Raw genomic sequence first — 25,409 nt, forward strand, 5'->3', positions numbered from 1 at the left:
CTTCAAAATATAAATAAAATGTGAATGTCTGAAAAGCAGTTGAGTATTAGTTTATTTCTCTAAGATAATCTTATTCTATTTAGTGTTCTTCTGAAGAAGTAATTAAACTGTGTGAATAACAGATGCTATCCATCTCTCTCTGGTACTTCTATAGCCTGAGGTACTGTAGTACTGAAGAGTCCCAAGACCTTTAGCAGATGTTCCTTTACACGTCCCATGGGGTAGAGTAGTGCTGTTATCTCCTTTGTATGGATGGGGAACTGAGACTGTGACTTGCCAAAAGTTGCACTGGAAGTTAACAACAACAGTAATTGAACCTCACCCTCCCAAGTCCCACGCCAAATACCTTAACCATGATGCTGTCACTAAGGGGGGGAGGGAGAAAAGTACTGGCATATTATTGATAATTGGGCAATCTCAAAGATTTGTGTGCACAGAATAATTGCAGCTATTTTTCACCAAGCAAGACTTGTGTCAACATAGTATGACCATGCTTGTCAGCCATAATCCATCTTCCAACTGGCCTTTGTACTATGCATTTTCAATTCCGTTTCCAGCAGCAACACACACACACACACACACACACACACACACACTTGTTTTTGAGGCAAAAGAGGAATCTGCAAAATGTTAATGAAATAGGCCAAATATTTTTAAAAAACAAATAAAATTGGACTGTCAATCTGCAGATTTTTCTACAATTTCAGGTTGGATGGTTTTAACTGAGGAGTTGTCAAAATATGCACAGCTTGTCTAAGGGACGATTAGAAACATTCAACTAAAAACATCCAACAATTGAAAACTAGATGCTCTGTTCTCCTGCTGCAGAAATGATTAAATTATAAGTTAGGTCAGTCAGTTACTCTAACCCACCAAAATGAGACTCAGACTCCAAGGAGGGAGACCAGGTCTTTCATGAGGTCCAAGGCAGTGAACAGGAATGGGGCTGAAGTAAACTGTTTCCTAATTAATTTAAAATGCCCTCATCCAGGGAATTAACAACTGGCTAACTGGTAGGTGTCAAAGTGCAAATGTAAAATGGGACTTATAACAAAGTGCATGTGTTTCTACAGAGATGAGTTCTGGGCCCTGCACTATTTAATGCCTATCCATGCCCTAGAGGAAAGCATAAAATTGTCCCTGATAAAGTGTATGGATGCCAGGTTGAAAAAAAGAAGCAATCCAGATTGCTTAGTAAACTGGTAGCAAACAGTATGCTATCTAGCCTCTAGAGACAAAGCATAGGGGTCATGTTTATGCAGGGGAGCCGGGAGGGTGATCCTGGAAGGCAGGGATTCTGAATATGTTAGGATGGGGGGTTATGATGGATAACCATGCGACCAAGAGTTACCAGTGCAAGACTAAAGGGTTACTACAGTCCTGGGATGCATAAAAACGGAAATACCCCACAGAAGCAAAGAGATTATTACCTCTGTATTTGACACTGAATAATCATTACTTGAATACTGTGCACATATGGAGCCCACACTTCAAGAAGGGTGTTGAAAAACTAGAGAGGGTTCAGGGAAGAGTCACAGAAATCATTAAAGGACTGGAAATTATGTCATACAGCAAAAGACTGAAGGAGTTGCAGCTATTTAGACAAGGCTAAGTGATTTCATCACAGTGTGTAAGTACCTACATATGGAAAAAAATTTGTAAATAGTCTTCAATCTGCCAGGTAAAATGATAAAAATATATAACAACTAGACACTGAAACTAGACAAATTCAAACTACAATTATGGTGCATTTTTTACTTGTGTCAGACTTTTTTGCTTTATGGGGGGGGGGGGGGGGGGGTGTTTTTTTTTTATTTAACTGTTGGAACAACTTACCAAAACCTGTGATAGCTTCTACAACACTTGTAATTTGTAAATCTTCACTGCCTTTTTAATATGCTCAGCCTTACATCCCAGAATTGAGGTAACATCTGATTGTGGGATCACCATATGAGAGGCAGTCTCATGCATCCAGGGCTCATGCCAGTTAAAAGTTTTATAGGTTAAATTAAACACCAAAAATTGTCCCCAGAAACAAACTGGAAACCAGTACAAGTAATTACATGGCACCTGCAAAACTGCATATGAGTGTTCTAAAATGTTATCCCATCACTGGGTCAGGAATCCTTTGTCACAAAGGATGGAAAATGAGTCTGTACTCAGTGTATGCTCTTGTGTTCATGTATTGTCCAACTCTGCTCAGAGCAAACCTAGATAACAAGGTTGCAACCTCCAAACTAGGTACATACAAAGCAACATTTCTCAGCATCAGTAAGTAGACAGTGATCCAGTCAGACCAAACTGAACTGGAGTCACAGAAAACCCAGCAAACTCTTAATTGTTTGCAGTCATCCTGGCTTCACTTGGTTTTATTACACCCATTATATCAGTGGCATTTGAAGGAACAAGATAACACCCTTTCAAAATCCAGTGCAAAAGAGACTGGCCTGGTTTTTCACAGCTACCGCATCAGAAGAAAGATGCACAGAGCTGAACTGCCTTCACAAATGAGGGACCAGAATCCATATCACCTCACTAACTCTCGTCTAACTATTGAGCAAAAGTAGCAACTAAACAGAACTCTGCAGTACCCCACTTCAGACAACTTTCAAGCAAATGAATAGTTACCCAACACTACTTTCTCCATACACCCCAAAAATTCAACCTTTAAAAGGACATCTTTATCACTGATGGTTCCTAGTCAGACCACCACCACTATACTTAACAATCAAGACAGCTGAATGATGCAGAAGAACCAACTCTCACAATACATTCCCATTACCTTCTTTATAATTTCATATCGAAAAACATTACAGTTAGTCTAGTATTTAAAATACGTTGCCTTTATTCAGGAGAGAACTTCGGGAAAAAGTCCTAACCACTACCTTAAAAAGGCAAGCTAATTTCTGTCCTCCCAAGGAAAGAGGTTATAATCACCACCAATAACAGAGCCCAAAATATAATATTTTGTCCTCCTGGAGTGACATAGAATAGGGTTTGTTTCGATCTTTCTAGAACCAGACTAGTCTCCGAAGTTTGTGGAACAAATCATAAAAAACTGAATGAGCTCCGTAGAATAGTGCCCCACAGGAAGCAGTAAAGAATGTCCCTCGCTCGGACTCTCTACATCTAAACTGGACAAAACACTAGGGAACATACCACAAAGAATGATCTCACCACAGGAACAGGGATGGGTGAAGCAAAAATATAACCCTTCCACCTCTAATTTAGCATTCCTCCTGGTTAAGTGCTCAGTTCCACATAGTCACCTGATTTTGCCTTTTTTGACGGTTAGAGAACTATAAAAAACTAAGGACCAGATTTTTCAGCCAGGCCTCATGCCAACCCCATTTGTGGGCACAACTACTAGCAATTAACATCTAAATGCTGGTGCAAGCAGAATTGGAAATATTTGCACACAATTCATTTTGGGCACAAAATCATACCCACAAAAATAGAAGCCAGCACTGAAAATCTGGCTCCAAATCAAGCTTTTATAAGGGTCAAATTATCCTCTGCACAGACTAGACTCAGCAGCCACGCCAGCCACCACCTCCCCTCCTCATCCTCCTTCTGATTTGCTATTTCAAGTTCTCTACAAAATAAAATAAGTCACTTGTCTACAGTGCTGCTTAAAATTGTAGGAGCTTGTGTCAGCTCCAAGATGATAGGCTCAGAACAGGAAATAAAACCCTTTCCAAATAAAAGCCACTGTTTCTCCTTAGTCCATCTAACTCTCAGGAAGAGTAACAGGAAGATGAAGTTTGTCCTGGCACTTTCATGAAGCACATGAGCTTTTTTAGCCTTGTCCAGCAAGAACTTAATCTTCTAAGAATGGATTTCACACACAACCAGATTCAAATCATCATTTTTTTAAAGCTACAGAGCATATGAACTGGGAAAATGTCTTGTGGGCTGCATCAGCCTTGCAGCTGCTTCCAATTAAAACTTCTCCTTTACTCCCCCTGGGCTACTTTCCAGAACAAATACTTTAGTCAGAACTTAGCTTAACCCCACCCCCCCTCTTTTTTTTTTGCCTCTAACATGCAGCTCCAGTCTGCAGTTGCTGCCCACAGTGTCACAGTGCAGCCTCTCAGCAAGTTTTACAGTGGATGCTTCCCCTCAACAGACAAAATAGTTACTTAAATCAGAAGCACTCGGCACCGAATTCATGATGCTGACAATGACAATGCCTCAAACAGAACTATCAAGACACACACAGAGAGCTGTTGCTGCTACTAAAACAGTTGTGGTGCCAGACGGCTTTGAAGCCTCTCCTCAATTTATCCTTTTTATGCAGGGTTCTTGGAAAGAGGCGACCTTTCCATGGAAACGAGTGTTCTTCACCAGAAAGAGCTATGTTCATTTTTAGATACAATCACCAAGTCAGTCTACACCTTGACTGCTGTAGCTAGTCTTCCCAGATGTTTTGTTTTCATGGGAGTTTCCCATTTCAGGCTGAATGATCTCATCAGGGACAGCACGGAAGGCAGCATATGGTTCTAATCTAAAATACGAAGGGAGAAATCTCCTACTTGCCTTGCTCCCCTCCCAACATCCCCTTCACTTTCACTGGAACATTATCTAAAGAGGATGAAAAAGTAGGCCCAATGAAGAAGGGCCTCAAATATTGTGGGGCAGATTGTAACCAGACTTCCTTCTGGCTCTAGAGTTCTGACTCCCACACCTACACTTCCTCTCAGGAGGGAGGACAGGAATCTCTGGCCAGCTTTTTCCTTGTTATTTCTTATGCCTCAAGGTTTCCATCAATTTTTCAGTTAGATGGGAACCTCTTGTAAGAAAGGACTGTGTCCATGTTGGTGTTTCAGTCACATGTAGCCTAATGAGCTCTTAGGCCACAACAGTTATACAAATGCAGAGAAATAATGGGAACAGAAGTCTCTGGGGAAGCTTTAGCTTTGTGCTCAGATAAAAAAAAAAACTGTACTGCCTCCTAAGCTTTTACTTATGTGAAACCATAAACTTCAGCACCTCCCACCTCATTCCAAAGCTCATCCAGGGCAGAACTTCGAGCCAGACAACATTTGACATCAGGGTCTGGGGGTAGCAGGATGTGTTTGGTATTGACGACATTGCACGAGAAGCCTGTGGCTGCTATTGCACTTCTAAGTCTTTGGGTGTGGTAAAACCTACACTCCCAAATACAGACTGGTTAGAAACCATAAGTTAAAAGGTGGCTTGGGGTCCATTCTCTGGGCTCTAGACTTCTTTGCCCACTTGTAACGTGCAACTTCTGCAAGTTAAAAATTCAAAGCGGAATGCACGGTATGTGCCAAAAGACAGGTCCCAGCTCCCTAAATTCTCTGCCTGCCCCTTAGCAGGCTGCCATCTGCCTCCAGGAGGCTCCATTGGTTTTTCAACCTGTTGCAGCACTACTCCAGTTCCCTGGCAAACTCCTAAAGCTGCTTCATGTCACCACACTGGAAGCAAGAGGGCCTCCTTGGGCTCTTATCTCCACTGACACTCCATTTCTGCCTTGCGGGGTGAGCTACAGATCCTTAGACAAGAGAAAGGCCATGTTCTGGTATACCTAGGCTGAGATCTCACCCTTCTTAAAGCAGAGGGGTGTTCTTCATGCTGCAGATAGCTGTTGTGTTTGGCCCAGCCAAGCAGCTTCTAGTAGCTAAAGGGCAGGCTTGTTCTCCCAACAGCCTCAACAGACCTGCCAGAAACTGCAATAATTTGATGGCCACCATCAAGTGCAACTGCCAGATGCCTAGTGCTTCACGGGCCAGAAGTACAAAGATGGCAGACACAAAGTGCTATAAGGGAGTAGGCCCTACAACATCTCAGCAACAGAGACAGAAATGGGAATTAAAAAGATACCCTTGGACAAAGCTGAAGCCTGCTCAGATCTCAAAGGACGTAAGTGAGGGAATGGCTTTTCATCCTCCTCCATCTTCAGTTGCTGGTCCGTCATAAAGAACTTGAGGGGAAAAAGGAGGAGCCTGCAACTGAAAAGGCAGAAGAATTTGTAGCTCTGTAGACCTGACGAGTAGAAGGGAATCTTAGGTCATACATATATACTCTGACGAGTAAAAGGGAATCTTAGGTCATCTACTCTGACCTCCTATATATGAAAGACCATTCAATTAGACCCGGGTACTCCAACATTGAGCCCCATGACATTAGATTGAAGCATTTTGATCCCTGGCAGGAAACTAAGCTACTGTACATCACAAGTTGAAGACAGGAGAGACAAAGGCAGCACCAGTGCCCCTATCAGGTGGGGAATTGTTTTAGGCAAGACCTACCAAGATGACTGTAGCATGGAATACAAGCACCGTGCTGTAGGGGACAGCAAACATCCTATCCAGTTCCTTACCACTCTGACTTGGGATAAAAATCCTCCCTGCTGTGCATCTGATAATCAGTGTGATCCTGACATTGTGAACAACAAATACCTACCTAAAAAGATTCCCTGTACTAATCACCAGGACCAGTCAACCCTCTCTGGTGTACCCTCTTCTGGGAAGAGGCAAAATCCTTGATGCTTCAGAAGGCAAAAAAGCCCGACAGCAACCAGCAATCTGGAACCAAATCCTTCCCAGATTGACCTTGACTGTTCAGTCCCATATTGCATCTTACAATACCAGCAAACTAGAGAAAACAGTATCAAGAATCTGAAAACATTCCCTACTGTAGTAACATTAATGGCCTTGGAGGATAGGGGCCTCACTGTACCAAGCACTACAGGAATGCAGCACAATGCATCCACCTTCTATAAGGTTCCTGAAAATAGTTTTCTTCAACTCACTCTGGGGTCTAAGGCTCTCAGTTCTGAACAACTCCATGAATAAGGCCTATGGCTTACTATTTCACAGTTGCCTTTCTTTCTAGTGTACTAATAAAATCCACTTAAGAAAACTTGTCTTGTATCTAATCTTTGAAGAAACTCACTGAGACATTTTTGAAAGGAGGAAACCAAACCTTGCTCACAAACAGAAGCAGGGCTGTGGAATTATCTGCATCAGAGAAAGTCAAGATTTCTATCAAACAGTGTGCCATGAGAGAACCTGGCATAGGCCAGGGCAAGCACCGAGGGAAAAGAGCTCCCCAAGGGGGGTGCAGACCAGTCTCAAGAGCATGAAAGGGATAGAAAAATCAAGATCCAGCTCAGGCTTTCTTTTCAGGCCCTTCCCCTCCATGTGAGAACTATCACCCAGAAGCACCAGGCAGGAGCATCTTCTACCTGAGAGTCATGTTTCATTTTTAAGCAGGATATGGATAACACAGAACTACCCCTCAGATAAAGAAAGCGGTTTCATTGTTAAGCTATCATTTCCTTGCTGCTTTGCCAGGCATTTAGATTAGCAGCAATGTTTATCAGCCTCCTCATCTAAACCCATTCTCACTTGGGGTACAGCTCTCTCTGACATACAGGCTTCTGTTCCAGCTGTTCACTTTACTCAGAGAGACAGCGAAGTTAAGCAGGTTAGTTTGATCACATATTGGAACAAACAGCATTGCTGAGAGGAGGTCCAAAAAGAGGAAAAGTGCCTTTCATAGTATCGTGCTTCTAGACAGAGGAAGCATTGAAGCAACCTCAGGAAGAAAAATAAACAAACAAACTAAAGGAGGGGGGGATTTGCCTAACTAGTAAGCCATGCTGGACTGCTAAAAGCTAAGAAAGCTCAGTTTCCTGAACACAATATTCTATTCCTGCAGCTGTAGCAATTTCAGAAAAACAACATTTATGCTGAAACACTAGACAGGAAAGTTCCCCTACTAAAAGTTCCCCATACTGAGTGCAGAGGAAAACAGGATGCTAAGAAGCATCATGGAAATTCCACTTTAAAGGACTGACTTTTCTTCCACACTTCTTTCCTTACTGCAAAAAAATTAGAAAGCTTTAGCTGGATCCAGAAACTTAGTGCAAGACCAAAGGGTTGCCAACTTGCAGTACGGATACTATAAGTGGCATGGGCAGACTCTGCATGTGTAGCATGAAAAATTGGGGATGGGACAGACAGCACAACAGCAGATAGGGCAGGAAGCAGAAAGAAAAGCAACAAATCAGGCAGGGAGCAGAAAGCAGAATGCAGGAGAAGGCAATCAGAGTGGCACTTGGGGAGGGTGCCAGGGTAATTTGTGACACCTGCATAGCTTACACTATGTCTTTTCAGTTTCCCCAGAAGTCCTAGACAAGGAACAAACTGTGCAATTAAGAACAGGGGATGACTTATGACCTGCAAAAAGCTGTTCCCAGGAATTAGGAAAGCAGCAGCAAGAAGATAAACTGTTCTACGCTATGTGTTTCAAATGGACAGTCAAAACTGCCATCACAGCCAGCCACTATTGCACACAGACAAATTTTAAACTAATGGGTGTCCACCCTCACATGACTGATAGCACTCCAAAGATAGTGGACAAATGGAAACCTGATTAATGCTTGGATAACACCGATGGCATCAGTGTCTTAAAAAAATGAGAATGCCAGACTAAAAGTCACTAGGTACACTGAAAACCGGTTAAGATGTAGCACAATCAAGGACAGAGGTAACAGGAACATATAAAAGTGGGGGGAGAAGCCTATAGCAGGAAAAAGAGGCTCCAACATTCTGATCAGTCTTATTAAATATCGTTGTTATGATCTGCACATCGAGATAGCAAAGTAATGAATTTACAAATCGGTGCTATGTGGGAGGAGATGCAGACACCAGTCATGAGACAGAAACAAGAAGTTATTTAAACAGACATGGGAAAGGAAGAGAAAAAGATTCAGCTTCAAAAAAAATGGAGCACATACATCTGGGGCTGGTTATATGAAGCAATGGAAAGGAGAAATCTGGGAAGCAATAAGTGGGAGACGGAGGGGGTGAGACTAACAGGCAACAGGGACTAGCAAATTAAGTATTACTCTGCAGTACCACATGGGGAGAATATTTATCTATTATTTTAAAATTATATATATATATATATAAGATTTTTTATGTTGTTATTTAAGTCTGAGAAAGTTTTCTTTTTTAAGAAAAAAACTTGTTAAAAAATTAATTTGATTTTAACACAACATATGTTAAGACTTAACTTTATTATAACCTCGTAAAGATGCAAATTAAAAAATGCTGAAATCTATGCACTCCTAGCAAAACTTTGAGAAACCCCCTGCATGTGTTTCAATATAAAGAAAAAAATCAGGAGAAAACCTCTTGTTTTGGAGATCAAGTTTCATAAATGTGGGAGAGTAGGCCATGCACTGTATTAAGGGCTTCATCTGTAGGGGAGGCAGGGAGGGTGTTGCTGAGTACAAGAGACTGGCAAAGCCAGCAAAAGGCACAAGCCATCTTTGCACAGCAGAAGCATCTTGCAGACAGAAAAAAATATATTTCATATTCATTCCTCTTTCGAACTGAACGTTCAAAAAGGGTGAGAAGCTGACTGGGAGTTGGAGAAGCAGGAAAACCTGTTTCTCTTCCAGTCTATAAATAATAATGAGGAGGAAGAACCTGAGATGTACCAGTTTTAGCACTTGGAAGAACTACCTAACTCTGGAAATCTTCTAATTTTCAAGAGACTTTGGTGACTAGGAATACAAGTTCCAGTCACTTTCACAAAGTCACACTGGAAATTTTTCCTAAGCTATCCTGAGAGAATCTAATTCACTGACTATAGTTATTCCCCTCCCCCTCTTCCATAAACCATTCTCCTGTAAAAAATGTGGAACATGTTTTGGTAAGAAAACTTTATGTACCCGATTCACTTAGGACGGTTTTGTTTAATAAAAAATAAATGTTACCTGCTATTTTGGGTGTTTAATTACAGCAGATTTGTCATCCTAACACAGTTGCTTGACAGTGAACAAAAGTAAAAAGTTAACTAAACAGTAAATAAATAAGGTATACCTGATCATTTCTTAACATACTAAAATGTGAAATTAACAAGATTCTGAAAGCATCAATCAATATAATTGCTTAGACAAATGTATACAATGTAACGTCCTATGTCTCAGCAAGACATACCAAATCTGGCATGAGGGTTCTATTAGTGATACATTTATGCAGCTTAATGAATCTATCAACAAATAAGAACACATCCTTCTTTAGAAAAATAACTTAAATACAAATGGAAAAGGTGCATTAAAATAGATTCTTTCAATGTAGGAATTCCACTTGCACCCTGATTTATATCAGAAGTGGCCAAGCAACATGGGTAGCCCCTGTGCCTGGCACATGGCAGATCAGGGAGGGACAAGGCAGCACAGCACGAGATAGGGCAGGAAGCTGAAAGCAAAGCAGCAAATCAGGCACAGAGCATGGGGGCTGGGAGCAGAAAGAAGAGTAGTAGATTAGGCAGAGGAACCGGATCAGAGTAGCACTTGGGGAGGGAGTGGAGCTAATTTGTGGCACACCTGCCAAATCAGGTTGGCTCCAAAGATTTATAATCAATCCAGCCCAGTGCCATGGTGCTGGATGTGAAAAGGAAACCCAAAACAGAGGACTCAGGATGTAATTTCAGAAAAGGCTGTATTCATTTTGAGGTACCAAATAACCAGGAATAGAGCTAAGTAAGCAGAGCTGTTTCTTAGCTAAGTTAAGAAAGTGGGACATAATCCGCAACTATTTGAAGAATGTAAGCACCATGGGGAAAGAGGATTTCAGCACGCTACAGAATGGCATAACTAGCATTAATGAAATAAACAAGGCTTGAAAAATCCTTTTACTCCAAGCAAGTGGAAAGTTGACACTTGCAAATTAAAAAGCATTTGCACTACTTGCTTAGGCAGCATTTAAGTTTGCCTTTAAAAAGTTCTCTAACCATTGTTGGTATTAAGGTAACCTCCCAGAAAGTGAGCCGTGTTGAAACAGCTGTAGTGTCAATTTTCAGACACTACTAATTTCTGCGTATAGGTTTTTCAGGCACCAGGAATGTGAAGTTATAGTTATAGCAAGGCTGTCTGAGTTTGCCAGAAAAAACTCTACTAAAAACTAAATGGGTTTCTGTGACTCATTGCGCTGTGTTGTTAACCAGCACAGATAAAGAAGCAGCAGGACGGAGGGCTGGGGGAAGAAGAACCCTGAAAATAACCAATATTTGGACTGGATGTTATGTTTTAAATTCCAGTTGTAAATAATGCCAATTGCCAGGAAAGGGAGTAAGATCTTCCCTCAAAAGTCCCCACCCTGTAGTAGGTTAGACGTTTACTCAGAAGACTGATCTGCTTCAGAGCCTCTATTCCTTGTTCAGCACAAAATGTAAACCTGCCAATGTCCAAGACTAAGAAGAACCTCAGAAAAACAAATAAACAAACAAACAAGGTATTTCAAATTAGGGAAAACTAGCCGAGAAAAACCACTGCATTACAAATTTCCCTGAAGTGGACCAACCCCATAATATTTATAAAATAAGAGAAAGGCAGGGCTGGAAGGGACTTCAGAAGGCCAACTAGTCCAATCATCTGCCTGAGGCAGGAATAGTTCCATTCTAAACCAAATCTTATCTATGTATTTCTCTAACCTGCTCTTAAAAACTTCCCAGGATGGAGATCCCACAACCTCTCTAGGTAGCCGGGTTCCAATGCTTAACCATCCTCAAAGTGAACAAGTTCTTCTGAATATCCACCATTTCCCCTGCTGCACTTTAAGATAGTTACTTCTCATCCTGTCCCCCACAGCCATAGAGAACAGTCAATCACCAATCCTCTTTATAACCAACCTTCAGTCTTGGAAGATTTATCAAATCCCCTCTCAGTTTTCTCTTCCCCACACTAAAAAAAAAACCCCATTTTTCCAACCCTCCCTTATAAATTATATTTGAAGACCTGTAATCATTTTTACTATTTTCCACTGGATCCTTCAAAGTTGTCCCTATCTTTCTTGAAGCACAGTGCCCGAAACTGGACAACATCCTCCAGGTGAGCCCTCACCACTGCCAAAGGGGAACAGCAGAAGAATCATTCTCCTTGACTTCCAAGAAACACTCCTATTAATATAGCCCAATAGACTATTGAATGCTCATTGCTCCACATCATCAAAAGGCTCTCACAAAGGCAGGAGAAATGTGGCACTGTCATTCTTAGAGTGCTTCTAGCCAGGAAGTCCAACCTCTTTTCCACAGACATTTTGCCCAAATAGGAAAGGCCACTCAGAAGATGCTCAGAGGAGAACCAGAGTAAGGTTGGAAGTTATATTCGGTGCAAAGAAAAGTGTGCAATAAAGCTTTCCATTTCCTTTTCCGTTCTTCTGCAGGTATGCAACCCTACAATTCAAATAAGGTCAAAGACTCTGTACCAAGCAAAAATTCACGCTGGACCTAAACACAATCACGACCTTTCCTTTATTTCCTTAAAGCTCAATAACCTTAACTGAAAAACAGAGGATAGGTGAAATGATGTTTAAAATAAAAATGACTTACCTGCAAAATCCGGTGCCATTGGGATATGAGAAGCACTTTCCCTCATTGACACAAGGCTTAGAAGTATCCAGACATTGTAAGGCTGAAAGAAAAAAAAATTATACCAATAATATACCAGATCATCATTAACATATTTTTAAATTTAGGTTGCATTCAAAAGCTTAAGTCTATCCCAACCATGCCCTTGGTCCAGTCAAATATACCACCTACATAAATCTTTGCCTCTAACTAAACTAACTAAACTAACAAGGAAATAGAGCCTCCAGGGACACCTGCATTAAATAGAGAATATTTGCTGCCAGTTCCTCATATTAATCTACAAAAGGATGCAACATAACAGCCAATGTGTCAGACAGGGTTATGGTTAAGAAATAAACAAGTGCAGGCGGTTATTACGGAATGATATTTATAATAAAAATACAAAGGGAAAAGCCATTCTGTAGGATGAATTCAGATTTGCTAAGCATCTTTTAATGAGGCAAAGTATTGTCTACAGCAGGGGTCAGCAACCTCTAACCCATGGGCTGGATCTAGCCTATGAAGATGGCTGATCCATCCTGTAAAGGTCCAGGCTTACAGAGGGAACAGTGACAAAGCTGTGCTGGGCTTCGCTGCCCACAGCAAACTCCTCTGCTACATCTGTCCTTACCCTCACTGTAGAGGGCAAGTGCAGGCAATCTGGCTGATCCAATCTGGCAGAGACTTGCAGTCTGTGGGTAGGGTCAGGGCACAAAAAAGCCCACATTACCAAAATGTTGCTGATCCCTGGTCTACAGAGTAAGACTTAATCAAGTCAGGAGATTTGCCACTTGCCTGCAGAATACATCTTGAGCAAGTCACTCATTCCTGTGATTCTGTTCCTGCCCTCATCCCCCAGATAGACACTGCCAACTTTTGTCTACTTAGACCTGTGATTCTCAGCGATTGTGCTGTAACGTCCTGTGGCACCTTTGCATACTTTTAAAGGTGCCACAGGGTGCCACACAATATTAGCACTGTTATGTTTGCAAGCACATTCACATGATTCACAGGGTAAGCCCAAAGATTTAGTGCCTGAAACATTCCAACATGCTGTGGTCTTTCTGAGTTCTCTGAAACAGAAGAATTGCTCTATTATTTTTCTGTAGCCAAAAAACTGAGTGACAGCTAAGAGCTGGCATTTTCTACAGGGATCCTATCCCCTCAAGTCTAACAAGGTTGAAAAAACAATGATTTAGACTGAAAGGTTAAAGTAGGGACTGTTTAACTGTGTGTTTGTAAATGCTTAATACAACTGAGCTGGGCAGAGGCCTGCAGGAACATCAGTAATAAGAGAGTCACCTCCTGCACTGCTGTTCTGATCTGCCCACTCACATGTTCTAGATGCTGTAGGGTAGATGGCCCCTTATTTCCCATTTTTTATTTTTACTGATTTGTACCAAATCCTGAACAATTCTATTCATCTTATCTGGATTACTATCATGTGAGTGAAGCAGACACCTGCCTTCACGAATAACATGATTAAGGTAAAACATAGAGGTGGAAAGTTCTAGCACAAGCCAGTACCAAGGTCTAAATTCTGGACATGAATCACAAAGTGGACTTGGTGGGCTCCCTCACAAAGCAAAAAGGGCAGAACTATCAAGCCACTAAAGCTTCTCAGCATCCAGACCCACTTCTGTCTAGTGATGATACAGACATTGAGAGGATTGCTGTCACACTTCCAGGACTTGAAAGGCTATTTCTCAACAACTGATGAACCTGTTATTAAGTTGTTTGCTTTATCAAGTCTGTAGGAATGCTATACACTTGCAACTGCAAGGGACAAAAATGGAATTAAATCGAGTAACCTAGAGTTACACAGCATTACTATTTCTCACAATACGTGAATGCCCGTTTCCTGTTAACTTGATTTCTGAAAACCAGGTACTTGGGCAGTCCAGGCTCTGCTCAGCACTCAGGAAATGAACAAAATTCCACTTGGAGCCCCTTAAGATAACCTCTGAGGTCAGAGTTACTAGGCAACAGGAGCAGAAACACAAGACTTTACACAATCATTTTCAAGCAGCCACCAAAAAAATGCTTAACCAGATTATGCTTCACACCTGCCCCCTAATTATTCCTCCCCTGACCAGTCACATCCAAAATACCTACATAATAAACTCTCACTCCACCAGCCCCCAAGAGAGGTACTGTAACATTATTGAAGCAGCAGCCCAAGCATTTCCACAACAACCGTTAGATTGGGTTGGCTCAACTTTTAATTGTAAAGTGTTTGTTAGAAGCCCAAACAGGCAAGTTACAATTCAGAGACATTTCCCACTATGTTTCTTCATTATCTTCCGAATAGTGTGAGAACGCATTCCCAAATTTTAACAGACTAAGCCAGGAAGACATACTGCACTTCACCACCTCTGCGTGCTTGAATATTCACTCTTCCCACACAGATAAGGGCAATAACGAGGGCAAATCAGAAGATTTGAACCATTTTCTTTACACCAGGGTTAACAATATATGGCTTGTGGGCTGTATCCAGCTAGCAGAACCATTTTATCTGGCCTGAGGAGGCAGGAGGTTTCTGAACCATTTTGGTAACAGAGGGCTTTACCTAGGTAGTGGGGAACAGCTGGAGCGAGACAGGGAGAGAGAACTGGAGCTGAAGCTGCAGCTGATTCCAGTTCTGGCAGCAGCAGCAGCTGTGCAGGCTGGACAGGAAGCAGGAAGCACTTGGAACTAAGATCCATTAAAGCATGTCCCCTGGCTCCAAAACCTTGCTGAATCCAGCTCTTAGCAATGGTTGGCTGTGGGTTACCAGCTTTGCTTGCTACTTCATTTGGCCCACAAAGCCTAGTTACCAACAGCATTTCAACAACAGAGGAATTCTAAGGCAGTCAGGTCACAGGTGCATCAGCAGCACTTAACCAGCAGTAGCAGCAAGGTCAGAAGTGCCAGTCTGCCTCAGACCAAGCTGCCTTATTTCACCCCAATGGTCCTAAAGTTTGCCAACCTCTGCTCTAAACCAATGTCTTCAAATAGATTTCTGTGTTCTCTTTGAAGGCCTGTTGCTGTTAGCAGCTCTGAGTAGCTAGCTGACTTTGTTAGTGCCAAATAGTAGTTACACTTTTGCTACATGGGCTACAAAGTCTCATTTTGCAGCAGCATCACTCAGCAAGGCCAAGAGGAAGGAAATAAGAGGGTGGCAGCTTTCAGCAAATATCCCATGGATTACTGAAGCAGAGTACAGTAGCAACACAAAGAAAAAGTTGAAGCTTACAGTGACAGCAAGCGAAACAGCCTTTGGCCCAGTTTACCAGCCCAAACAGTAGTACAGGAGAGAGGGTATCTCGGAGTAATGATTAATTCCCTTCTTGTTTTTTGGCAAAACTATGTTGCCTTGAACTTCTGTCTAGCAGGTCATTAAACCCCAAAGAAAACCTGTGCCCATTTTTAACAGCTATGCAAATTGCCCACAAGTACCTAATCCTACATAGGGCTTAATCATCTAAAAGTGGAAGAAACTAACCAAACTGAAACTGGCCACTTTTTTGTGCCTTCTTCACCTTGGATAATTAAAATGATCTAAAAAGACTAAGCAAAAACACATGATCAAATGTAAATTAGATCTTTGTTCCAGGTATATTATGGACATTTATTGTTGAAATATGAACCCCTTAAGAAAAAAGCAACTTTTTGTGAGCACAGGGGAATTGGAAGTTCTGGCTCCCACAGCAAAATTAAGCTGTTCATGTGCAAAGCATAACTTCACATATTTCATAGTAGTTTTAGCAATTTAACTACAAAGCTACCTCTATTCTACCCTAACAAGCTATGCACAAGGGCGAAAAAAAAAAAAAAAAAAAAAAAGCAAAGCAAAACTTCCGGTTTTATTAAATCCACATTAAACAGCACATTTAGGCCATGTTTAACATTTTGTTAACAGAAAATATTTTATATGTACAACATCAAGGAAATTTTTTTTTCCCTCTTCAGATAAATTAAAAAGACTGATCAGACCCCCTCCAGAGGTTGCACACAGAATCAATGGAGCAGACAAGTCTTTCTGAGTCATGCTGTTAACTATCCTTAATCCTTATGTCTCAGAATGACCTCCCACCACACTCATAAATTAGTATAAATGTGAATTGCCTCTTGAACCTGAAAACTCTTTAAAAGAAGCCTCAGCACATCCATGCAGACTGCCAATGATTTCTTTTCCTTCACATTTGTCAGGAAAATCTGTTTTCATTGGGTGTCTTGACTGCAGAGTCAACACAGGTGACTAGCACCCATCTGGCCTGGATATAAGCAACTACATTGCCAAGACAAACTAGAGCTCCTGAGTTCTTACAGGTACAAGGTCCTTTGAGTAGATGTGATATCTTTTATTAGACCAACTGAATAGCTGGAAAAACGTTCTTAGCAAGTTTTCAGACGCAGTTACTTTTCTTCAGGCATAGGGATTCTCTGTTGTTCTGACTCCAAGAAAAAAAAATTACAGGTGCAGCATTCACCTGCACGTCACTAGGACTTGTAGAGACGCACCCCAGAGCTCCCTGTGCTATGGTAAACTGATCTGTTCTAGGATTCTTTCCCATCAAATTGTGAGAGAACCTGTCATTGCATATGCATGTAAGGAGTTATGGGAAGACACTGGAGGGCTGTCAGAGATCAAGTGGTTTAACTTGCATCCTCACTGCAAAGGAGGCTTTTCCTACAGGGTTACAGCTTGACTGAAAGCAGCATTCAGTCTCTAGCCTATACCCACGGCAAAGCCTGCAGGGTTAAAAACAAACTCATGCAAGAGTTTCATCTGTAAATGGAATGGGATTAGGGACAATGCCAAAGCAATATCCCACATTGCCACTGTGAAGACATAGCTTTCCACATGAAAGCTCTCAGCCAGGAGAGCTCTAATCTGCATATCAAGTACCCTACAAGGTTATTAGAGGGAAAAAGAAATTAGCAACCCTGACATAGCAGCATGGGATACAGTGAACAGCAGGAGGTGCTCACAGAGCCCTCTTCTGAACCTGCAGGACAGATGCTCTAGTATGTGTGTAATAATTTAGCTGCAATTGTATTGGAATGAGTGACAAGCAAGCTTAAAGGTAGTCCATAAGGAAAAAAGAAAGTTGAGTTTGTGTCCCTTCTTACTTCATTATAATGGTAAAAAAAGACAGCCTGAAAACTGTCATTTGTTTATATTATATATTTCTGCATTTTTACATGAAAAGCTCTGGTTCTTTCTAGGCTGGAAGACTAAGGAAAATAGAGAATTAACATCAGCCAGGAGTCAAAAGAGTCAGAGTACAGCTGATAAGAGGAAAAGGTCTTCAGAGGACAACAAAATGCCATACCTAAAAAGAACCTGAAAGTGGCCTCCGAGACAACTGAAAGAGAATCATTTTGGGGAAAATAAAGTTCTTGTCAACAGATTAAGAAAAAAGCAGCAGCAACACAAATGCAAACAAAAAATGGCATAATTTAAGGCTGGAGAGATGGATGAAGAATTCAGAAGTTTTATACAGAAGTCTCCAGCTATAAACTGCCTCTGGAAAAAATTACAGAATATAATGAAGCTAACATGCCAAGAATAAATAGGGGCAGGGGGCACTGCTGTTCAGTTGCTATTGTGATCAGAACCTCTTTATTCTCTCCCTCTCAGATCTCTTTATAGGAAACACTGTCTCTAAATGGTGAGAATGCCCTACAGATAATAGAATTTTGGAAGCAAACCACAAGCAAAATAAGATAACTAGTTAGGCAACCCACAAACACCATAATGATTCTATGACACTATGATTTAAAGTAGGTTATTGACTCTGGGAAAGACCCACTGATAAACACAATTACAGACAGTTGCCAGATGCAAGATAGCTCATTTTTGGAGAAGGACCAATCCCTAAACAGGAGGAACATGGAGAAGAAACACATGGGAAATTCTTCAGTCAAAGAACAAAAATCATAAGCAGCCTTATAAGTGAACCAGAAAAGAGTTTAACACAGGTTGTTCTTGTAGTAAATGCGAATCCACATTTTGTGTGGATAACTGATAAGGGCATAGCCTTTTCTTTCAGGCTCCAGGGTATGAACTTAAACAGAATACATTTTATGTTAATATATAAAAGAAAGTTGTTGTTTTTTTAAAGGGAAAAGCTTTTTTACTCCAAGTGATTAAACTCAGCTTTTGTTCTCAAGGAGACCTGTTTAACTTCAATGACTCATAAAGGCTTTATTTACTCAAAACATTAAAGATTTAGCCCCTTCAAACTAGATTTTAAGAGCTCACAAAATCCCCAAGACCACCCATAGCTCTTTCAACAAAATGAAGGCCAACAGACTGAAGTAAACAGAAGCAGAACACTACAGGTTTAAACACAAAAAAAGTCATAGGATCACAGAAAAATGGCACTGACTTTAAGAGGTTGTCCAGTCCACCCCACTTCTAAGGCAGGATCATCCTTGTCTAAACCCATCTCATCTGAATATTTGTCCAACCTGCTCTTAAAACTTCTAGTGATGGAGATTCTAATAACTTCAGCTATTTTTATATCTTAAAGCAACAAACAGCACTAGCCCAGTTTCTTTAAAATAAGTCTTTAGAAGCTCACTTAACATGCCAGAATAATCCTTCCTCAGACAGTTCTGATTTTCCTGGCCCATCACAGTGCCAGGTACAAAATTTACCACCATTAGAGCTATCTAAAGCTCACCTTGCTAAAAATCAGCAAGAAACCAGGAATCAGGTATGAAAAATACCCAGAGCCATGCTATAGGAACTGCTTGAAGGGACCCTTACAGGAATCCTCAAGCGACCAGCCTTAAGGCTTTTCTGGATTCTGTGCTGTTCTTGGACTCTACTGCATTAGAGGCAAGAAACCCACTCTACCATTTGTAGCGCGCCACGTGCACCACAATACAGTGCCTTACAGAATGAGATCAGACAGTCCAATCTTGCTCACACTCCTCTTTGCTAAGGCCCGCTTATACCTCCCAAAAAGAAGGAAAGTTAAGCATTGCCATTTGAGCCAGTGCTCTTTAAACGTTTTGTTTTGCAAGATAGGCATTTTACAAAAAGCCTGAACTAAATTATACAGATATAGGTTCCTCAATTGAAAAAAGCCTGAGGTGGGAAGGAACAGAGCTAACTCCACGAGCTTTCTAGGAGAAGAGAAAGAGCCCAGAATTCTATGGAAAAAAAAAAACACCTGATCAATTCTCTTGACTTCATAACAGGACAGTAAGACTATATGCCTTGGCATGTATCAAAGCTCAAACTGTTATGAATCTTTTAAAATAATCACCTCAAGAGAAGCAGAAAATTTGCACGGGCAAAAATGCCACCATGGCTCTCACAGGATTCAAGAGCCCAAGGAATGAACTTCTGACTACATTTTATAGAGCACAGGCTGGTTCCACAAAGCAAGACCTCAAGTCCTATATCGCCTATCCTCTCACCACAGCTTTCTTCTCCAATCAAAGACCCTAAATAGTCAGGAACTAGTAAAAATCTATCATTTTAGCCTCCCAAATGCAGAACTGGAGACTGCTTGCCCAGATTTCAAAGCTGGAATTAAGGTATTTTTGTCCCCATCTCAAACAATGCAGTCACTGTCTATGGAACTAATCTCAGTCAGCAAACTCAAATCAAACACTTCAGTACTTGGGCATTCCCAGAAACTTTCATTTATAGGTCCCTTGAAAAGAGGCTCCGAATACAAGCACCAAGAGTGTTCCGTTCTGTCTACCTTCTCTTGAAGTCTAAAGAGAGTGTCCAGTGGCTCCTGAGAAACACTGGAAAACTCAGACACAGATCAAAAGAAACTAGATGATTTGGATCCAGCTGATCATTCCTTTGGTTATGAAATTAAAACCTCCAAGAACAGCTCCTCCCAAGGCTGTCTGCCCTTTCTCCTTGCAGCACATATTATGCCAAAAACCATCCTTAACATCAGGTGCAGAGATCCAAGTCATTTCCCACACTGTTCTGCCTCTGAAGGGACTGAAACCAGGGACCAAGAGGGTCTCTCTATCCAAGCACCAATTCCATCAGTCAGTCACCCCTTGGATTTTTATGAATTTATGCAATGCATCTCAGCGGTTACGATAACCTTTTGCTTTATCTTGCAGAGTGGCTTCCTGAATGTTTTATTTTGTCACACAAAGAAACCAACAGTAATTCCTTTATCAGATATAAAGAACAAGCTATAACACTGAAATTACAATATACAATGAACTACAGACAAAGACATACGTAGTACTGAAGTTCAACCTCTTGTCAACAGGTCGTATTCTAAATTTACTCTCACAGCCATTCCTCCCAGCCTTCCCATAATTTTTAGACTGAAAATGTTTAGTTAACAGACAAAGCAAATAGATCCTTTAAAAATCGAAGCTGCAACGCAATGCATTTGGTTAGGGGTGGAGGAAGAAAAAAGCTTTTAACAAAGTAGCCTCATTAAGAAACCAAAATTTCAGTTAAAATGCTTAAAGAACCAAAGAGATATACATGCTCCTATGGAAACTTGGAAAAAACATGTGTTATGGAAACAATTGTGCTTGTGTTGCTTTCTTAAGTTTTTTGTCACTTCACCACTAATGTTCAGATTAAAGAGCATTTAGGAGTTTCTATGCCTGCAGAAGCCATAAACCAATGCTTGTCATCAGCACTGCTTCCATAGTAACTAACAGTGATGTCACAGAAATAGGACTAAGACTTCCTGTGTGGAACAAACAGCAGAAAACAATCTCCTGAGATACAGAGCTTAGCTTTCATCTTTATGCTCCTATGCAGTACAAAAATGGACATGTACTCTAGAAATAGAGCTTTCTCTGAACAGAATGCTTGATTATTTCTGGAGCTCTCAGACAATTGTGTACTTAGTAAGATTTAAGATTTGGTAGTAGGCATTGTTCCTTCCAGATAGGCTTTGACAAGATGTTGCCCTTACACAGACTTGACTCTTGTTGGCAAGATGACCTTAGAATGAGCTCATACAGCCTAAAAGTCCAACTTACAAAAGGGCTTTTTAATACTGATTGTTGGAAAAGCAGGCTCCCTTTTTTCAGCATGGGTGACATACCCTTAAAATGCCCTGAGGAAGAGGGAGCAATGCCTCAAAATTAGCAATCACTGCCACACCACATTCTTTGGATTGGTGGATCTTAGCCAACAGCCCAAACTTGAAAGACAAGGGACTGGAGTTACATTCCTCCAAAAATAGTGTCTGCTTGTTTTTGTTTTTAAATAAAAGTCCCAAATCCAAAAGATGCAACTATACCAAATTCTACAGTTGTCCTTTTACTGCCTACTAATTTGACAAACCACCAGCTTGCATCCAAATCCCAGATCTCTCAAGATCAATAAAACCACAGCAGCATTAGTTTTACACTATGCTTTTAGCTAGAAAATTCAGCCTCAGTCTTGAAACCCCAGTGACTATTCCCTTTCAAAACATGAATGCTATTTTCAAAAAACAGAGAAGCAGCACAGGACTGGCTCAGATTAAAGAAAAATGCTAGTTGATTCACACAACATCAGTGATTTAAAGACAGCTCACATTTAAAAAAATCCCAAGGTTGACAAAAATTCTTTCATCCCACTACACTAAAGAGATTCAAAAACTATTGGCTACCAACTGTGCCGGCCGCCTCCCGATCCCATCCATGCGGCCATGTGTGGGCTAGGAGCGGTATGCAAACCCGTCTTTGTGCACGCAGGCTGTGGCCAGCAGCCCGGGCACGCAGGGTCGAAGAAGACCGGTGGTGAGCTAGAATTAGTTACAGACGCATAATGGTTGATTAAAAGATTGTTTACTTACACCAAAGATGGTCGTGGTGTAGGCTGGACAGTTTTCCAGGCTCAGCTCCGCTTAAATCCTCGCTAGAGGACTCCGACAATTGACCCCGGAGTTGTTGAAGCTCCGCGGGTTCGGCTCGGTAATTGGCCCCAGAGAGGTTGAAGCTCCGCGGGTTCGGTAGTTTCAAAAGGAAGGGATACGTCTTAGGATTGCGCTCGGTGACGGGGAGAGGCTAGAGGCCGTTTGGCCCCCAGAGTGGTTGAAGCTCCGTGGGTTCGGTAAATAGGCCCCCGGAGTTGTTAAGACTCCGTGGGTTCGGTAAATCGGCCCTCTATTGCTCTCTTAAGGAGAAAAAAAAAGCTGGGTTCGAAGGGATTAGCAGCGCTTAGAGATCTTCACGCTCTTTCTCCCAAACTCCAATTGCTTTCTCTCTCTCTCTCTCCAACTTGGGCGGAAACCACCCAAGCTCTTTATACGGCTAGCAAGCCAATCGCTAGCCGCCACGTGTGCCTATATTAAGATCGGCCAATAATGTGATGCGAATCTCAATACAAATGGCGGGAACTCCTTTGCACCGTGCATCACTATGATGGAAAAGAAATGCACCATGCAAAGAAGGCTATAAACGGCGGGAAATACTCTTCTGCACGCGGGTTCTCCTATTGCAAAAGAAAACTCCACCGTGTAAAGAAGCTGCAATTTGGCAGGAACATAATTTAGCGGTGCCGAAGCACACAAAAACAAAAAACCACAACTTTGGGTTGTGACACCAACCCTCCCTAAATAAGAATACTTTATCTCCATCTTCCATAGGATTCCACAGGATAATGTGTTCAAACCTTTTCCAAGAGTTCAAGTCTCAGGACAGCAATCCCAAGTGTCCTTGTTGATTTAAGCTACTTAAAAGAAGAAAAAAATAGAAGGTGCTAGGGGCCAAATCTTGTAGGGTTTTGGATATCAACGATTTATCTGGAAGCAAATAGGTAGTCAATTTAGCCTAAAAAAGCAAGGAAATACCCCCTATACCACATTCCCACTGAGGAAGAGGACTAATATGTTCACATTATGTGAAGTTTTCCCCTGCAGAAAAGCCAAGAAGAGTGCACCGTTAATAGGCCAATCTAACAGTAACAGACATCAAAAACTGTGTCAGTCTATCCTCTAAGAGATAATGATTCAATTTCCCTTACACAAGAAAAAAAGGAAGTTATGAATGCTTATTGTTTTTTCACTTAAGAAGATCAAAGAGGGCCCCAAACTCTGGACACCAGAGGCAATTATCAGAAATATCTCCTTGATAGAAAGAGCATACGTTCTTCCTGGCCCACCTCTATTCTCTGCACTTGAGTCTTTTATAGAATTAAGCCTCTCTGTAGACAGTCATTGAAACTGAAAAAACGAGTCACCACACCATTTAAGTCAGGGCGGGCAATTATTTTGGGCGGAGAGCCGCCTACTGAGTTTTGGCAAGCCATTGAGGGCCACATGATAGGCAGCCAGGAGCATGTAAATATTAATTTTCTAAATTTTTTAGGGGCCCCACAGGCCAGATAGAATGGCCTGGCAGGCCGCATCCTGCTCCCAGGCTACATTTTGCCCACCCGACTTAAGTAATATAAAAAAGCAGAGCTGAACAGTCCAACTTGCAGCAGCTACTTCATGAAGCAGTGTCACATGCATTTGAGCAACAGAGCTGACATCATAAACCAGTGGTTCCTTGCACAAGAAAAATTAAGACAGTGAAACATGTATCTAAGAAGTATTCTTTGGAATTGTGATGAATTACTTTTATTTTTTCCTTTCAACTGCAACTTCACTTCCAAGAACCCTTTATGGGAAACGAACAGTATGGTGAGCTGATGATAAATCTGAAGCAACATAATTGACAATTAACCTTTTCCTATCACTGGAAAGAGGCCTGACCAATAATGCAAGCTTCACCTCCATAGTATGCCCTGACCTAAAGCTGGTTTGACACATCTATGATTCTATGATCTAGGACATGGGTGGACAACTTGAGGCACATGTGCCACAAGTGGCACGCATAGCCTCTGTGTGTGACATGCAACAGATAAGGGAGGGAACAGTGGTAGATAGGGCAGGGAGCAGCAAGCAGAGCAGGGTATGGTGTATGTACTTGATTTGATAGCCGCCTACAAGTACGTTGGGGTGAGCATCAAGATCTAGGGGAGCAACTCTTCAGGAAGGCACCTCAAGGAAGGATGAGGACTAATGGGCATAAGGTAATAGAGGGTAAATTCAGGCTAGACATAAGAAAAAAACTTTTTCTCTGTAAGGGTCACCAGAATCTGGAACACACTCCCAACAGAGGTGGTGCAGTCACCCTCCTTGGAGGTATTCAAGATGAAACTGGACAGGCACCTTGTCCAGCTTGTCTGAGCCCAATAACTTCCTGCTCACAGCAGGGGACTGGACTTGATGATCTTACAGGTCCCTTCCAGTTCTATGATTCTATATCAAGCAGAGAGTACAGGGCATAAAGCAGAGCAGCAGCAGATTGGGTAGAGGAAAGGGATCAAAGTGGTACCCAGGGAGGGTGAAGGACCAATCTGTGGCAAGCCTGCCAAAAAGGTTGGCCTCCACTGATCTAGGATGTCAGATGACACCTGATGATGCCAGGAAGATGTTTTCTTCAACCTTCAACTTCTCCCAGAAAAAGAGGTTTAGGAACAGTGGTAATTGAAAAACTCTTTATGACCACTGAGCAAGATAAAAGTAGTCTGATTTTTTAGAGTGGGTTATCCACAAAGCAAAGGAAATTCTCTTCTGACAAGCAAATACCAACCATTTCAAAACTTTGCACACACTTTCACTCCTCACCACAGAATAAAATTGCTTAAAAGTCTCCATGCCACAACTGGTCAAGTCCTAAACATAATCCCTACCACCAGTGCCTTCAGGCATAGGCATAAGAACAGGCTACCATGAAGTAAAGGAAGGAAGGAAAGACTTCATTATCATCAGCTGCTCCATGGTAAGTGCCCATATGCATGACCTTACTATGGCAGTAAATGAAAGGTAAGTTGCTAGGGGTTAGTTTTGTTACCACAAGACAAGAGCATGTATGCAGGCAACTAACACAGAGCAGATGACATGCCCCAGAGCCCTTCCCTCCCTCCCCTCAGTTTGTGTGCCTATGCCCTACTCTCCTCCACTCATTTAATTTGTCATAGATCATCAGTATAACAAGGCATGTCAGGACAGCAATAAAGGAAGGAGAAGTCCACAAATCGTATC

At 41.6% G+C, this 25,409-nt stretch overlaps 1 protein-coding gene across 1 annotated transcript in view; it reads right to left on the reverse strand.

Moving 5' to 3' along the window:
• NOTCH2 (notch 2) overlaps window positions 1–22,203 on the reverse strand; it is a gene marked incomplete at its 5' end in the record, with an annotated part of 128,595 nt that extends 106,392 nt beyond the window's left edge. The window contains 2 exons of the mRNA XM_025192633.1: window positions 12,373–12,454; window positions 22,173–22,203. Coding sequence (XP_025048418.1) covers window positions 12,373–12,454; window positions 22,173–22,203 — 113 coding nt within the window. The remainder of the gene's footprint in view (window positions 1–12,372; window positions 12,455–22,172) is intronic.
• Between the last annotated feature and the right edge of the window lie 3,206 nt (window positions 22,204–25,409).

The sequence above is a fragment of the Alligator sinensis genome, unplaced genomic scaffold (assembly GCF_000455745.1).
Source record: "Alligator sinensis unplaced genomic scaffold, ASM45574v1 scaffold647_1, whole genome shotgun sequence".
Classification (NCBI taxonomy): Eukaryota; Metazoa; Chordata; order Crocodylia; family Alligatoridae; genus Alligator; species Alligator sinensis.